General features: G+C 35.8%; 1 protein-coding gene across 1 annotated transcript in view; it reads left to right on the forward strand.

Annotated features, from left to right (window-relative positions):
* FAM171B (family with sequence similarity 171 member B) overlaps positions 1–17,660 on the forward strand; it is a 62,125-nt gene that overhangs the window by 35,354 nt on the left and 9,111 nt on the right. Inside the window, exons 2-5 of the mRNA XM_045868389.3 lie at positions 1,248–1,481; positions 7,497–7,589; positions 10,642–10,800; positions 14,479–14,649. Of these exons, the coding sequence (XP_045724345.1) occupies positions 1,248–1,481; positions 7,497–7,589; positions 10,642–10,800; positions 14,479–14,649 (657 nt within the window). The remainder of the gene's footprint in view (positions 1–1,247; positions 1,482–7,496; positions 7,590–10,641; positions 10,801–14,478; positions 14,650–17,660) is intronic.

The following is a 17,660-nucleotide window of genomic DNA, read 5'->3' on the forward strand; positions in this document are numbered from 1 at the left end:
TAAGTCCTTGTGAGGTATTTTTTTAAAAGATGTATTTACTTATTTTAGAGAGAGAGCACATGTGTGGGGTGGGGGTTGGTACAGAAAGCGAGAGAGAGAGAGAAAGAGAGATAGAGAATCTGAAGCAGACTCCTCGCTGAGTGGGGAGCCCGATGTGGGGCTCCATCTCAGGATGCTGAGATCATGACCTGAGCGGAAACCAAGAGTCAGACACTTAACTGACTGAGCCACCCAGGCAACCCTCTTGAGGTATTTTTTACTGATGACTCTGATGTTTGTGAAATGGTCTCCAATTATGGAGTAATAATTTTTATTATTAATAATGATATTAAGTGAAAACCAACCACTGTGCTGAGCACATTATTTGCATTATTTCATTTTATTACCTCAAAGTAGTTATTCTCCTGATTTTACAGATGAGCAAATGGACTTTGAAAAGTCAACTTCCCCCAAGTCACGTATCTAGGGAATGGCAGTGATTGACCTTGACTGACTCCAAAGCCCGTTAGTAGTGGAAGAGAAGTCATCTTTGGCAAAGATGTTGTGATACATGCTTTACAAAGGCATTTGCATGGTGATACAAGTTCTTTTTAAACAAGACATTAACGTTGGGGAAATTCATGAACATATCGTCAAGATCTATAAAGCTGGAGGTTTAAGTTAGAAATAAGTTAATTTTGATTTTCCTCAATTTATTATCTTACTATGCTTTGTTATATATATTTAACAGATAATACTTTTTGACATTTGAAGGATATTGTTTTGATACTTTGTAATTTGAAACACATCCCTTGCTTTCCAGACAACAGAACAAAAAAAAAGGAGCCAGCCATGCACTAGGTTTGGTGAGACTGCATTTTATTCTAGGAACTTTGACTGTATTTTGAATTAATTGGTAGCATTAGGATTAGTGAGGCCAAGTAAAAATGTGTTTTTCTGAAGAACGAACCTCCCTTCCCCTCAGATTCACTGCTTCCTTTTCCTTTTTTATTGGCAGAAAAAATTGGAATAATAACACTGTCTTATTAATAATAAATTCAAATTTATTCAGTTTTAGAAAGAATAATGAACTTGTTGGAATGTTTTTATACCTATTTCTATCAATTCATGCATACATTATGTATTTCCAGATTTTATCAGCAGTTTTGTACTGTTATTGAGATGTCTTGAATGACATTTTAAGGTAGAGCGACATATACGTTCTAGGATCTAACATGCTGCCATTTCTGGCTTTTTTTCTCCTCCAGTGTCTGTATTTATGCTGAAAGTGCAGGTGAATGACATCATCAGTCGTCAGTACCTGAGTCAAGCAGTTGTAGAAGTGTTTGTAAACTACACGAAAACAAATTCCACAGTAACTAAAAACAATGGAGCAGTGTTGATAAAAGTACTCTATAAATTAGGACTCAGCTTAACCATCATTGCTTACAAAGATGGCTACGTGTTGACACCTCTGCCTTGGAAGACCAGAAAAATGCCAAGTAAGCACTTACACAGTGTTTTGCCTTTACTGAATGTGAATGGTTTTTTGTTTGTTTTTTGTTTTTTTCTTCTTTGGGAATCTTTTGCTCTGGTGAACTGAAAATGGGAAAATCTATGTGAAGTCACTACAGAGAGGTTAGAAGGAGTGCCAGTTTGAAGAAAACATGTTTGTTTTTATTAATTAATTAATCAATCAGTCTATCCTACAGAGGTTTGAAGGAATCCTGAGCAAGAGCTCTGTTCAGGTACAAAGCTTGTCTGCAGGTGGCGGAGAGGGGCCTGGTATGCCCAGAGGGTTAGCCAGAAGCAGGGTGGGCCAGATGAAGAAAGGATGCTTTCAAAAGAGGAGGCACAAAGTTTAGATTTATGTGCTGAATAATAAGGCCGTTATTACAGATTCTTAAACACATAACTGTAAGTTGTTTGGAAACTGAATTTATTTAACAGTGTATGACATTTAGGCCAAAAGCAGGGAGCCTTGTTCCAAAGCTGTGGTTGTGCTCCTGGTGGGTGGTAACCACAGCCTGATGCAAGAGAGGGGGTGAAAAGAAGGTGAGTACCAGACACGTACTGAGCAAAGAATTGGTAATTACTGTGTAACCATTTCACAATATATACACATATCAAATCATCACGCACACCGTAAACTTACACTGTCATGTCAATTATATCTCAATACATCTGAGGGGAAAAAATAAGAATTGATAGGACTTAGTGTGACTAATTGGCTATTGGGAAGTACAGGCCATACAAGATACTGGAATGCAAGTCTGGCTGATTGGAAGTGTGATACATTAGGTAATATATCTTTTTTCTTTTTTTTTTTAATTGTGATGGTTCTTAATAGAATTTAGATACTTTATTTGGTTTCACATTGGAAACATTTAAATTCTTGAACCACTGTTCAAGTTTAGAATGTGAAAGAAAATGGAAAATGAATTAGATAAACTAAGATTCCTGTGAATGAGATTTAATAAAATCATGACTCAAAAGTCTGAATAGGGATATGTCTAAGGTGAATTCATGGTCTTACATGCTTTAGTTTTTTTTAAAAGACAGAAATCAAGCACAATTAATCACTAAATGAAAGTTAGAAGAATAATGAAAGAAACCAAAAGTAAGATGGGAAAAAGGAAATAAAGATGAAAGTAGATGAACATTAATTAGAAAATATAAAGAAGATGGGCGCCTGGGTGGCTCAGTTGGTTAAGCGACTGCCTTCGGCTCAGGTCATGATCCTGGAGTCCCAGGATCGAGTCCCGCATCGGGCTCCCTGCTCAGCGGGGAGTCTGCTTCTCCCTCTGACCCTCCTCCCTCTCATGCTCTCTCTCATTCTCTCTCTCTCAAATAAATAAATAAAATCTTTAAAAAAAAAAAAGAAAATATAAAGAAGAGATAATTGACAGAATGCTAGTTCTTTGAAATAAATTACACATGCATCTGGCTAATCTAAACAGGCAAGTAAAAGAGAAAAATATATATAAAATTTTAAAAACCATAAAAATGTTCTATATCAAATTTGATGGCAATAATCTTAAATAATCTTAAAAAACCTAAAACAATTTTGTGATACTATAAATGATTATGTTGATTTTAGATGAGGTAGACTAATAGCCATGGATAAAATATCCTGAGTAAAAATAGCTTGATTCAAAGGCTATTAAAAATAAAAAAAAGGTACTCCAAATCATTTTATAAAACCAGTACAGCCTTGATTCTGAGACCTAACAAAGGTAATGCAAAATTAAATGCTCTAATATGTGCTCTCTCTCATACATACAAATACTCTTCTGTAGACCAATCTTACTTATAACTCTAAATACAAAAATCCTAAACAGAATAGTAAAAAAGAATTTCACCATTATTTAAATAGAGATTTCTGTTAAGACCAAGTAGGATTTTTCTTTACAGGATTATAAGGATGTCAAGTGTGTCATTCTATTAATTTTACATATCATATTAGAACTATCAGATGATAACACTGAAATACAAACTGTCTGAAATGCATTTTATGAGTTCACCATTTGTGCATAACTAAGAACATAAAAGCTCCATGAAAACTAGGACCACAAAGATCTTAACATGGTAAATATCTCAAAATCACACTAACTATAAAATATTAGAGGTGATCCTAATAAAATAAGAAACTGAACACAGATGTCCATATTATTTTACATTACAGAAGTTCTTATCAGAGCAAATATATATCAACAGACCAAAAAAGGGGAATAGCTATTAGAAAGAATCAAAACATTTACTATTTCCAGTTATCATCATATCCCTGGAAAATTACAAAGCATGAATCTTAAAATGCTCAAAATTAATGGAATTAATGGAATTTGACAGAATTACTGAGTGTGGAATAAGCATTGGTACAAATCAATACATATTCTTATATACCAGAAGTAGTCAGCGGTTATGGAAAATAATGAAATCCCTCTCAGAACAACAAGGGCAAACAAAATATGCAGGGAAACCTAAAAAAAAGTGTGAAATAACCATGGGTTTGGGAAAATAAAACTACCAAATGTTACTGATAGACCTTAAAAAAAGAAAACTAAAAACTAAAACCCTGGGTAAATGGCAAAACATTATAATTTCTTTAGAAAGCCTGAATATTGTAAAGATTTCAGTTCTTCCTAATTTATAGATTTTAATGCATTAAAAAAAATCCTGGCTGAATAATCCTCAGAGAATAAATGTATAAAAAAACCTGGAAATCATTTTAAAAGAATATTTATTAGAGGCAATTTGCCATTTCAAATAACTAAAATATTATATAGCTACACAATTAAAACTCTGTGATACAAATCAGATACTAACATGTATAAGAAAATGTAATCTATGATAAGGTACCATTATAAATCAGTGAGAAAAGGCTGAGTATTCAGTAAGTAGTGTTAGGATGTTTTGGTTAATTATCTGGAGTAAATGAATTAGGTTTCATATTCCAAATATATTTCTCATAGAGTTCAAATGTGGAAAATCAAATCCTATTAAATACAAGAAAATTTTAAAAACTACGTGATTTTTTAAAAATTAGGATGGCCTGCATAAACTTAAAAGTAATGAAAGAGGTCATAAAAAGCAGATTTCACTATTTTTAAAAAAGGTACTATATAGCATGGTGACTATGGTTAATAATACTGTATTGCATATTTGAAAGTTGTTAAGAGAGTAGATCTTAAAAGTTCTTATCACAGGGAAAAATGTAACTATGGTGGTGGATGTTAACTAGACTTACTGTGATCATTTTGCAATATATACAAATACTGAATCATGTACACCTGAAGCTAATAAATTGTTAATTATATCTCTAAGAAATAGGTCCAAGGAAAAATATGAGACAATAAGAAGTAATATATTTTTTTTTAAAGATTTTTTTTTAATTTTTTATTTATTTGAGACAGAGAGAATGAGAGACAGAGAGCATGAGAGGGAGGAGGGTCAGAGGGAGAAGCAGACTCCCTGCCAAGCAGGGAGCCCGATGCGGGACTTGATCCCGGGACTCCAGGATCATGACCTGAGCTGAAGGCAGTCACTTAACCAACTGAGCCACCCAGGTGCCCAAGAAGTAATATATTTTTAAAAGATCTGAGAGAGAGAGCAAGTGAGAGAGTGCACAAGGAGGGGGAGGGGCAGAGGGAGAGGCAGAGAATCCCAACGTGGGACTTGATCTCACAACCCTGAGATCATGATCTGAGCCAAAACCAAGAGTCAGACGCTTAACCCACTGAACCACCCAGGTGCTGATAGGAGGACTATTCTTTTTTTTTTTTTTTTAAGATTTTATTTATTTATTTATTTATTTGACAGAGAGCGAGAGACAGCGAGAGAGGGAACACAAGCAGGGGCAGTGGGAGAGGGAGAAGCAGAATCCCGGCTGAGCAGGGAGCCCGATGGAGGGCTCGATTCCAGAACCCTGGGATCATGACCTGAGCCGAAGGCAGGCCCTTAACAACCAAGCCACCCAGGCACCCCAGAATATTCTTAATATGCAAATAATTCATACAAATTAGTAAGAAAACACCAAGGCCCTGGCTAAATAAATAAGGTAAATGGACAAAATTATGACCTAGCAATTTTCAAAAAGAGAAAAACTAATGATTTGTCACTAAATGTGACAAAATGTTTTATCTTCGTAAGAGTCTCAGATTTGTACACCAAAGACATACACATTTCTTAGATTCTTCACCTTAGAAACATTTTTAAAAAGTGCATACTCAGTGTTGACAAAGTGAGGTGTGATGAGTATCCTCAAACATGGCTGGTGGAAGTACAAGTCAGCAAAATGATCTGGATAACAACTTTGAAATATGTGTGTCAAAAGTCTTCAAAATCTTCATAACCTTTGACCAGTATTCTGCTGCTAGTAATCTCTCCTAAAAACAGATAGATAAATAACTAAATTTGACAGATATTCATATACAAGGATGTTGATTATTTTTGCAATAATAGTGAAAATGAAAACAATCTAAGTATATATTAGTATAGTGGTTCAGTAAGTTTTGATACTTCAAGAAATGAAATATGTGACCTTGAAAATGTTAGAAAAGGTTTCTATTGAGGGACAGAAATGCTTATGATATTACCTTAAATGAAAAAGTAGGGTAAAAATATTGTGTATATAATATTATACTATTTTTTTAAAAAAATCACAGGAAAAAATCCATAAAGAGTATACTGAAATATTAATAGTTATTGTCTTTGTTGTGGGATTGTGATGACCATCACTTTGTTCTCCTTATTTCTCAACCTTTCCATAGTGGATATTCATCCCTTTTATAATGAGAAACATTTTGTCTGTGAAAGGAAATCTACATGTAAATTTTAGTGAAGTTCAGAAGATTTTCCTCAGGTTTCATAACCTTAAACTGTCAGGGCTGCCCCCATTTTAAGCTACCTGTGACTGAGAGAGTGGCCAAATATGGGAAAGTGCCCTAATTACAATCATCTCAAGGTCCAAGCTACTACCCTAACACTTTCTCTCCAATCTAATAAAGCCATTAATTAGTCTATTAATGGCTTCTGAATTGAAATTACACTTTTGCCTGGTAGTCTTCTTTTCCTATTGCAGGAAAAAGTATATTTTGTTTTATATCCATTCATATCTTTTTGTGTTTTATCTTCTTTTTTCTATTTCCTTTACAGCTCTTTGAAATATCTTAAAACATGAAAAGTATTCCCATGCAAATCTGTTTTATCCTGTCCTAAGTGATTTAGGGATATTATGTTATTTCTATTAAATTCAAATACTTATATTGGATAGAGGAAAGCTATCAAATGAGAACTCACTTTTAGTAAGTTTATTTGATCTGTTCTTATAAAATGGTCTTTTGTTCCTGCTGCTTCTGACCTTGAAATAATGTAGTTATCTTTCAGGTCCTCTGCACTTGTCGCACCAGTTACTGAAGGCGCCTACTCTTGCAGGCAGATCTGGCCTCCTCCTGCATTACTAACAATGGTTGCCTGTGGATCATTTGTTCATTATATGTTCAACTGTTTTCCTGCTCTGCCAACCCAGAGGCTGGCAAACCCTACTGTGTGATGAAGCGCACTGCGCCCTTATGCAGGAAGTTTAAAAAAAAAAAGCAAGCAGTGGATGTAGCCTCTATCTCAGAGAACCTTGAATTGTGGAGCCAAGATTTTTTAAAAATCATTAGAAGGAAATAACAAGTAACCATTAAATAGAGAAAATAGCAGAGGATTCTTCAGGATTATTCAAGCATTTAACCAGACCGTATATAACTGGGGTTAGGGAACATCAGTAGTCACTTTGGTACAAACTACTGGAAATAGGCTTAAGTAAAATAAAATTGACCCCTGGCCTTTTTTTCTCACTTTATTGTATCTTCTATTTCCCCCCTCCATCATACTTTACATTTATGTTTCCTTGTTTCCACAGTTCCCCCCCGCCCCTTGCCCCCACATTTTAGGGACTGCTGGAATAGACTATATTTACCTAGTTTCCCCCCACATTTAATAAAACATTTTAATTGTGCTATATTTCACAGTATATTCATCAGTTACACTTTCACTGTTCCCGCAAAGCCAAGCAAATATATGGCTCTTTGAAGACACTGTTTTAATTACTGGGAAATTAGCTGGTAAGTACAACTCTTCTCAGCTCGTAAGTAAAAACTTAAAGTGATTATTGTCACTTGAATTATGTAACTGTACTTCACTAGTGAATCAATGTTGGTTATCCCTTGGAAAAAACCCTAAATTGATCAGGGAGGATTAGTACTGCTCTAAGTTGATCTGAACGGATTCTTATTTCACTGTCAGACTACAGTAGGGGGTTTTGGGGAGCGGGACTCGTCCTTTACCATTTTAGCACCACCACCACCTCCCACCCCTGCCCGAGTAGGTACATTTGACTTTTGGAAATGTTGCACAGAGATTCTCAACTTCTTTTCAAAACACGTCTCTCACTGGGCTTTAGTGGTTCGTGAAATTGGGAAAACTTTAGGATTCTCTAATTTGCAGGCACCTTCATCCCTGCATCTAGCATTAAGCCTGCTGCCTGAGCAGGGAAAAGCCCGAGACCAGGTAAGGTCTTCCCTCAGCAGATGGGATTTACCCCACTTGCATATACCACAGGAAGCCTTATTTTAGGTCTGATTCAAGCTGTGGTCTCCAGTTTCACTTTACCAACCACAAGAAAGACCGTTTCAGGCTTACCTCTCCCCCCACCTCCGCCCCTCCATCTTCCTTAATAGTCCTTAGGGGGAAACCCCAGCATTTAGTCACTCTTTTACTGCATATTGTATAAAACCTCTATAGAACCTCTATAGATGACGACAATTGGCTTTTTTTTTTTTTTTTTTTTTTGTATTGGGGAATTAATGTTTAGGACTGAGCATAATAGTAATGACTGGTAGAAGCAGAAACTCTTCAAAAGTAGAGTCCAGTAACAGTCATGGTAAAAGAAATTGTGAAAGTTCATTTTCAGAAGGTATCTTATTTATTTCTAAAGTATTAAAAAAGAAATATTATTTGGGAAAAAAATTAAACTCAGGCATGATTAATTTTGGAGTCATTTACTGAGGAAAGTAGCAGAACTCGAATGCATTTAACTCTTGAACTCGAATGCATTTAACAGAATTGTGAGCTGCCGAGTTTGCTGGTGAACGGCCAAATGGGTGCACATGGCATTCTGCATAGGCGGATGACAAATAAATTGGAACTACTGACGAGAGAGAGGCTACATTTTATGCTGTTGGGACCTTAACAAAAACAGTCCCTCTTCAGCATTGTGCATAGACGGATGACAAGTAAATTGGAACTACTGACGACAGAGAGAGGCTACATTTTATGCTGTTGGGACCTTAACAAAAACAGTCCCTCTTCAGCAATTTGTTTTGGTTTTGTTTTGGCACCTTCCTAGTCCTTACTGTCCTCTTCAAACCCCATTACAAATTGTAATTTCCTCCAGAATATATGAAATGGATTAGTGCGAACGTGTCCATGGGCCACTCTTTTGCATTTTACCAAGCAATAGTGAACAGTCATTTGTCTGGAAAATACTAGCTATGTCTTGGTGCGTCTCCATAACACGGAGCTCTCTTGAGGTCTCAGATCACTTCCTTTTACTGCCTCATTTCCCTATTGATAGGGCTAATGAGGAAGGGATGGATGTTTCTGCAGATGTTAAATCCTTCCTTAGAAAATGCCCATCCTCATTCTCAACTTCCATAAAATGCTTATATTTTTTTTTCCAGGATTTGATCAAAAAAGTGTATGGTTTATGCAATGAAAATGTGTTAGGCTTGTGTGTATTTGTGGGAAAGGGAGCAGGAGAAATTAGAAACTTCAGGAATGTACAAACCTTAGAGAAGCTCAGCCAGACATTTTACTGAGTGTACATGTTTTCAATTCTAAGAAATTTGGGGCTTCAACATAATTAAGGCACATATTTTAAGTTTTTAACTCTGTATTTGGAAATAACTTCAAATACAGAAACAATTTCAAAATACAGAAAAGTTGGAAGAATCAGAGACAGATAACTCCTGTATACCCTTTACTCAGATTCACCTATTAATAACATTTTATTCCATTTGCATTACTATGTGTATTTGTGCTCTGGGTATGCTTCTTTTTTTTTTTTTTTTTTCTGAACCATTTGAAAGTAAGTTACACATATGGCCTTTTACCTCTAAATACTTAAGCATGCAATTCCTAAGAATTAGGGATATTAAGTGGCCATGGCACAGTTCAGCAAAATTATTTTGATAGGATAACTTACCATCCAAATTCCCGTTTTGTCCACTGACACATTTTTTTTTTCCCCAACTCCATTTTAGGGTCGGGTATTGCATTCAGTTTTCATGTCTCAGTTAGCTTCCATTAATCTGAAATTCAAGACACATTTTAAAAGAGTAATGTGTAGATAGTATGGGTAAAGTGATCAGACGGAAGGTATAAGATTATTTAAACAATTAACGATTAAATTTAACAATTTAACCAAACAAGAATAATGTAAGTATGTTGTTTTTATTTATATCCCTTATTTTCCAGGTATTATTTTTCTAGCTTCATATGTAAACTACATACTGATTTTGATAATTATATTACATTTATCATGTAACTATTTAGAAACGAACTTTTAAAATTCTAATTTAACTGATTGCTTCTGTCTTTATCAGTGGCCTTTAAAGTCAAAGCAATAGTTGATGTTTTGATAAGTTTTAGTGATTTAAGAGTTGACCCTTAGATTGTTAAAAATACATTAATTACAGAAGTATCAATATTGTGAGTTCTCACTCCCTAAGTTATATTAAAGAATAGTCAATTCAAAGTTATTAACATGAGATAACATTTATAAATGGAATGACACGTGGATTGGTTCCAGCCCATTCTGGAATGCACCATTAACTCTACTCCTGTTACAGAAATGAAACCCCAAGTGAACCATATGGACTAAAATGGTATGTGGGTCCTGGAGTGAAACCCATAAAAAGGGTGAAGAAATTCTGGACAGAAGAATCAAGCAGTTTCTAGGGTAAAGGGCCTTGTGTGATCTAAAGAAAGGAAGATTTCTTACTTATTTCAGTTTTGAATTTAAAATAGTAATTATGAGATGTTAAAGTGTCCTAAGCAATGATGCTCTGCTTGATATGCATTTGTCTATTTGTTAATGAGGTTTCCCTTTTCCAGATGCCAAATCTCAACCAAGTGTTCAGTTTTCAAAAGCCTTAATTAAACTACCCGACAACCATCACATTAGCAATGTAACAGGCTATCTTACAGTTCTACAACAGTTTTTGAAAGTGGACAATTTCCTGTATACAACTGGAATTACTCTCAATAAATCAGGTATTATCTACTTTTTACATAATCATAGTTAATAGAAATAGTACATAAAGCTAGTTATTAAAATGTTTATAGGAAATTCCCTTTTATCCAATGAAAAAGGTTATACCAGAATCTTCTGCATACTTTATATTAAGTTAATGGAAAATTTAAGTTGCAGGATATTTCTATCCAAAGGAGGTAATGTATAGGAAATAGTAATATGTTGTATAACTTTGCAAGTTAAAAAATATATTTAAAAATGAAAATTTGATTTATACATATTTTTATAATTTGACCTTCTAGTCAATCTTATCCAATTAATTATAATTGTTAGACAAAAAAGTTTATAGATTAGAGTAAGCAATTGGAAGTTTTTCTTAAATATATTTGATATTCCCTATGAGTAAAATTATAAATATTTTAAAAATATATACCGTTGACCCTTGAACACTGCAGGGGTTGTCCCCCCCACTGTTAAAACTTGTATAACTTTTGATTCTCCAAAAACTTAACTACTAATAGCCTACTGTTGACCAGAAGCCCTACCAGTAACAGTCTATTAAAACATATTTTGTATATGTGTTACATACTATATTCTTACAATAAGCTAGAGAAAGGAACATGTTAAAATCATAAGAGAAAATACATTTATAGTACTGTATTTATTAAAAAGAGTCCACATAAGTGGGCCTGCTCGTTCAAATCCATGTTGTTCAGGGGTCAACTGTATCCCAGATTCAGCAGCGTCTATGTACCTATGGCTGTCATGACCTAAAAGGTAAGAGGATGATGGGATTTTACATTTGATTTAATGCACCCATGAATAAACCCCATAAAAATCTCTTTCCTCTGTACGTCCACATTTGTGCCACCAGTTCTGCCACTTGTTGCAACATATAACTGACTCTCCACTGTTTTTAAAAATCACCTCAGACAATCTGTAATTTTGATGACTTCAGTTGTGTCATATTCCGGTCCATTTCATTTGTGGAACAACCAGAAATTAGAGTAATAAACGTGTAGATGTTTTGGTTTTGTTTTCTTTCTTGCCTGCTGTAGCGATGCTCCAGCAAGATGACCCTCACTGTTCTGTTACAGGCCTGTGTTTCCTACTGCACACACCTGCCTCAGGACATTCCGGAGTCCAGCAAGCAGGGCTGGCCCTCACACAGGCAAGCTCTCGACAACAGACAAGAGTACAAAGAGAGTACATATCTGTTCCTTCATATATCCTCTTTTGGCTTCCTTCCTTCTTCTCTGTACTCTTCCACTCCCTCAGTGATGGGTACTTCCTTCCAAATTGTTCTCTCAGGGGTCAGTTCTTGAAGAAGCCAATCTAAGACACCTGCCAAGATTTCTCAGATGCGCACAAACATTGACAAGAATGATACCAGTATACTGTATCATAGAGGAAGCTCGTGTTGCTTTTTTGGAGAGTTTTTATGACGAGACTCATTAGGTTCAGTGAGAAGGGGACATAATATACTCTCCCTTCCAGCATTCCTCTACCACCTGCTTTTGAGATTATTCATTTAATGTTTCATTATCTTGAGAATGCTGCTAACATTTTAAAAGTTCCAGAGCAGTGCTGTCAAATGGGACTGTCCTGCTCTGTCCAGTGTGGTAGCTACTGGCCACATGTGCCCGTTGAGCTCCTGAAGTATGACTAGTGCACTGAGGAACTAAAGCACTAATGTCCTTTGAATTTAAGTTGCCACATGTTGCTGGTGGCTTAGTTCTAGAGCTCTGTGAGTACGAAAGTGTTTTTTCAAGTTGCCTCCTTTTCATTGTCTTTAATCCTTTTCCCTCTACCATTCTCTTCTTTGAGTTGGCCTTATCCCAAGTGGTGGTGGTGGGGTTGGTTGATCTCATCAGCTTCAGCTGCATTTAGTATGTGAAGCCACTGACTGCAAAGAACTGGGGGCTGGGGGTGGAGTTAAGAGCAGTCACCTCAGAAAGCCAGCAGGCTTTACCGAATAGTTCGATACAAGAAATTACAATTACTAACAGATACTTGATAATTTCTTTGGGCTTACCTTGGACTTTTACTTGTGTCACGAGTCTATAAAATATGTATGGCATTATTTTGCTCATCTTATGATTAGTGTTTCAGGAAGCTTACAAAGATGTTTAATTGAAGTTTTTCATTAAGTCAATAGTTGCTCTGTCTGATAACTGAAGATATACACCAGGTACAGTAGAAGTGATAATGAGAATTCCTTTCCACGGACTCAAAGGCCTTCTGCTATTTCTACCTCTCTGCCCTTCAGCCTTCTTTCATCCTTGCACATACCAAGATTACTTCTGATTTGGGGGCTTTTCACTTTCTGAGGTCTTTGCATGGATGGCCCCTTAATCATTTGGCCACAGCTCACACATCCCCTCCTCAGAGAGGCAGCTTTTATGACCCTGCAATTACATTGCCTTTCCAGAATTTCCTCAAAGCCCTGGTAAGGTACCTTCTACCACACACTGACATTTGAATGGGGGGAAAAATGACAATGGGCAAAGAAATGGAAAAAAGCATTTTTGATAATATGAGGATTGTGAAAAAAATATTGCAAGCCAGTGTAAGACATCACGTACCCACTGCATCTCTGGAACCAAGATGAGTATGTGGTGCCAGTAGGGACTCGTTATAAATATTTGCTGAATCAATGAACAGAACTCTAGCTTTTAAGCTGAAGATTCAAGTTTATCCATGAAGAGCAAATAATATGTAATAAATATACCTTAGTCAACTCTTTCTAATGTATTAGTAAATTTAACTGGGAAATCTAAAATTACCAAATTATTTATAGAAAATTTATATTAAATTGTAACATCTTTAACCATATTACTTTATTCATTATAAATATTCTGGTTATATTATTACTTTGGCATTGCTAATATTTAAAAACAAAACAAATGCATTTTCTACTCTTTTCCTGTCAGTGATAGAGAAATATAGGTAGATCCTGATATTTAAGAAGGTGTGTTATAAATTATATGTATAATCATACTTTAAAGCCTTAGGCAAAACACTATAACCAATTCTATTAATCTCACTTTCCCTACTTTTCAAGCTTTGAAATCTAGTATTTTAATACTTATATTTAGCCTAAGTTTATATTCTTTCAATTATGCTATTAATCAAATGTACATCAAAGCTTATTATCTTTATCAGCTAACAATATTGCTGATTTCGTTTCATGTTTGTCAAACCTATCAAATTTGCATTTTGAGTCAGAACGTTTTTGACACAAGGTAACTTTAAGGAGTATAACTGAGTCTGTTGGTTCTCGTACTTGAAACAGGTGCTCTTGGAAGCAGGAGAGACCAAGTTTTAGACCCATATCTGTATTGATGATGTGATATGGTAGAACCTTTATTTGGGTAGGATACTAGTGAGATGTATTTTTGTTGTTGTTTTGTAGGTTTTTAAAACACTGAATTAGATTCCAGTGACCTTAAATCACATGACTCCAAAAGAATTAGATCTCTAGGCTCATATTGATTTGTCAAGTTATATAGGTATCACCTGTATTTATGATATATTTTAAAATTCTTTAATGAGGATCCAGTATCTATTTGATATTAAAATGGATAACCCTAGGTGGATAAAGGACTTAAATATTTTAGGCCCATATTACTTTTATTAGTATGCAACAACAACCTGTATTTTGCATATGATTTTTAATAAACTGTCTTCCTTTTTAGGTTTTGAAAGTCTTGAATTGACTCCTCTTGCTGCAATATGTGTGAAAATATATTCTGGAGGAAAAGAATTAAAGGTGGATGGCTCTATTCAAGTTTCTCTCCCCCTTCTACATACAAATGATGTAAGTGCAGGGGATCACATACCTGCCTGGACATTTGATATGAACATAGGTATGTGAACTAGGTGAAAATATTTTGGATATTGCCCTTTTTGAATGTTTGAATGTTTGCTCTTAGAAATAAGTTTCTATATTACTATTAAAATTTTTTTAGCTTTATTGATGTATATTGGCACTAGATGTTACTCTTTTAAGCACTTTAAAATGACTAAAATTGGCCCACTTTGATTAGTATAATACAACTATGGGGAAAATGATGTCAATATACTACATTAAAAAAATGGCATTATTTACTCACATTCCCATGCCTTTTTTTTTTTTTAAAGCTCTATGCCCAACATGAGGCTTAAACTCACAATCCCAAGATCAAGAGTCATGTGCTTGGGCCCCCTGAGTGACTCAGTTAAGCATCGAGTCCCCACATGGATATGAGGCAGGGAGTCTTCTTCTCCCTCTGTCCCCCGCCCCGCTCATGTTCGCTCTCCCCACTCCAGAAAAAAGAGTCGTGTGCTCTACTGACTGAGCCTCCCCCAAGATCTTGAATAGAAAAGTAGAAATACATTTTAAAAAATTATTTCTACTCTTACAGGCTTTTGTTTTGATAGACAATATGAAATTGTATCTAAAAGTTTGGTTAAGGCAATTGAGAAATGTATGTTAATTTCATGAAAATAAGTAACATTGTATTATTAAGATACAGAGTGATTATTTAAAAAAAAAAAAAATCCCAAAACAAGAAACTCAGATACCAATTTTGGTCCCTGAGTTTAGCCTCCTAAATAGACGCACGTTTTCCTCCTCTGCTTCCCTTTGTTTTGTTCTTGTGTTTCTGTATAAATAAGATGGGAGTCTTTAAGTTGCCAAAACAAAACAAAAAAAGGGATATGATCCATAATTGTTTTGGATGAGTCAGGATACAGAGCCTAGACAGTTTCACAGGACTTGATTCTCTCATCTGTTCCCTCTGTGCTAATACCTTTCTGGGATAGGATTTACCTTCAGAGTGGCAAGAAGGGTGTAGGTGCTCAGACTTTATACCTAGCCATGTTAAAGTCTAATGGAAAGAAAGATTCTTTCCCTAGTAGCAATTGCACAAGCTCTTGGGTTAATTGCAATTATAGAATGGAGTTTTCGTGCCCATCTCAGAACCAATGTTTGTGATTTACAAACAGAATGTACAGATTTATTTATTTTATTTTATTATTTTTTTAAGGCTTAAGGTTCTGTGTTGGAGCCCCAAACTAATCATGTGGATTGAAAACAGGGAGCCATCAACCTTCAAAGAGATGGAATGAGACTTCACTGTAATTAGAAGGGTAGTTAGGGAAAAAAAAAACCCCAAACAAATGTTTACCATAAAAAGTAAATAAATAATATATACATGCTTTTAAGAAAGAATGGAAACTATATAAGTAAAAAAGATAGTTGTAAGGGAAAAAACTCTCCTCTCAGTGTGATTCTACACTCAGTACTTCACTTCAGGTCACCAAATACAGGGGGAGAGGGGGATTGTTTTTCTCACACCAAGCAGTTCTCCACCAGCGGGGTGTCCTAAAATTCTATTCAATTTAGACACTGTCTACCTGGAATTAGCATCAGATCCCACAGGTTAAGGACTCAGTCCCACAAGACTGCCCCCTAGCCCCCACCTCAGAGGCCAAGTGCAAGTCCAGTTGGTCATCTGTGCTACTGACCAACTAGCTACAAATTGGAGGTTCCCATGACCGATATTTGCTAGAACAGCTCACAGGAAAACAGTTTACTTACTAGATTATCAGTTTATTATGAAAGGATATCCTCTCCTCTGGGTGCATCACCCTCCCACCACCTCCATGTGTTTACCAACTCTGCCTTCTGAACCCTGTAGTTCAGGGGTTTTTATGGAGACTTCATTATGTAGGCCTGATTCATTGCCATTGACCATTGGTGACTGACCTTAATCTTCAGCCCATCTGCCCTCTCCGGAGGGGTGTGTAGGGTGGAGCTGAAAGTTCCAACCCTGTAATCACATGGTGGGTTTTACCTGGCAACCAGCACCCTCTGGGACTTTCCAAAAATCACCTCGTTAACATAAAATCAGGTGTGGTTGAAAGTGGCTTGTTATGAACAACAAGATGCACTCTTTTCACCTTTTATCACATAGGAAACTCCAAAGATTTTAGAAGCTCTGTGCCAGGACTGGGGACTAAGACCAAATATAGTATGTTGTAATCACTGGAGTAAAAGCTCTAAGCCCTGGAGTCTAGTCCATTTACCAGCAGTGGGATTTTAAACCACTTATTTGGGCCTGAATTTCCTAATTTGTTGAATAAAAGAGTTGTTTTAAAATATTTCAAAGAATATGGGCGCCTGGGTGGCTCAGTTGGTTAAGCGACTGCCTTCAGCTCAGGTCATGATCCTGGAGTCCCTGGATCGAGTCCCGCATCGGGCTCCCTGCTCGGCAGGGAGTCTGCTTCTCCCTCTGACCCTCCCCCCTCTCATGTGCTTGCTCTCTCTCATTCTCTCTCTCTCAAATAAATAAATAAAATCTTAAAAAAAAAAAAAATTTAAAATATTTCAAAGAATAGCTGTGTTGAGTTCTGATTGTTCATCCTGACAAAGGCCCTTGTCTCTAACATACCTTCCAGTAACAAAATATTTGAATTCATATATCAGAGATGTAATGCTTAATGTGACTATTTAAAAGCAGTAAGCTGATCCATTTCCATCAAGTTTGTCTACCTTATTAAAAACACTGTTTTACATGTTGTAGATGTATCATGACAGTGAATTAACAAACCAAGTACAAATACACACTGAATTTATAAAAAAGCGTTGTTATGCTGAACTCTATAGAAGAACTGGGTTTTACTGAATTCTTTGTCTATGGATGGCATTTTATTAGATCAGATAGCATTTCATTTTACTTTTTTTTTTTTTTTTTAAAGTAGGCTCCACACTGGCCCAGTACAGGGCTTGAACTCATGAGCCTGAGATCAAGACCTGAACTGAGATCAAGAGTAGGATGCTTAACTGACCCAGCCACCCAGGCACCCCAGAGCAGATAGCATTTTAAAAAATATT

This window comes from Mirounga angustirostris, unplaced genomic scaffold (assembly GCF_029215605.1).
Source record: "Mirounga angustirostris isolate CCGP_5_RB_7025 unplaced genomic scaffold, mMirAng1.0.hap1 SCAF_3, whole genome shotgun sequence".
NCBI lineage: Eukaryota > Metazoa > Chordata > Mammalia > Carnivora > Phocidae > Mirounga > Mirounga angustirostris.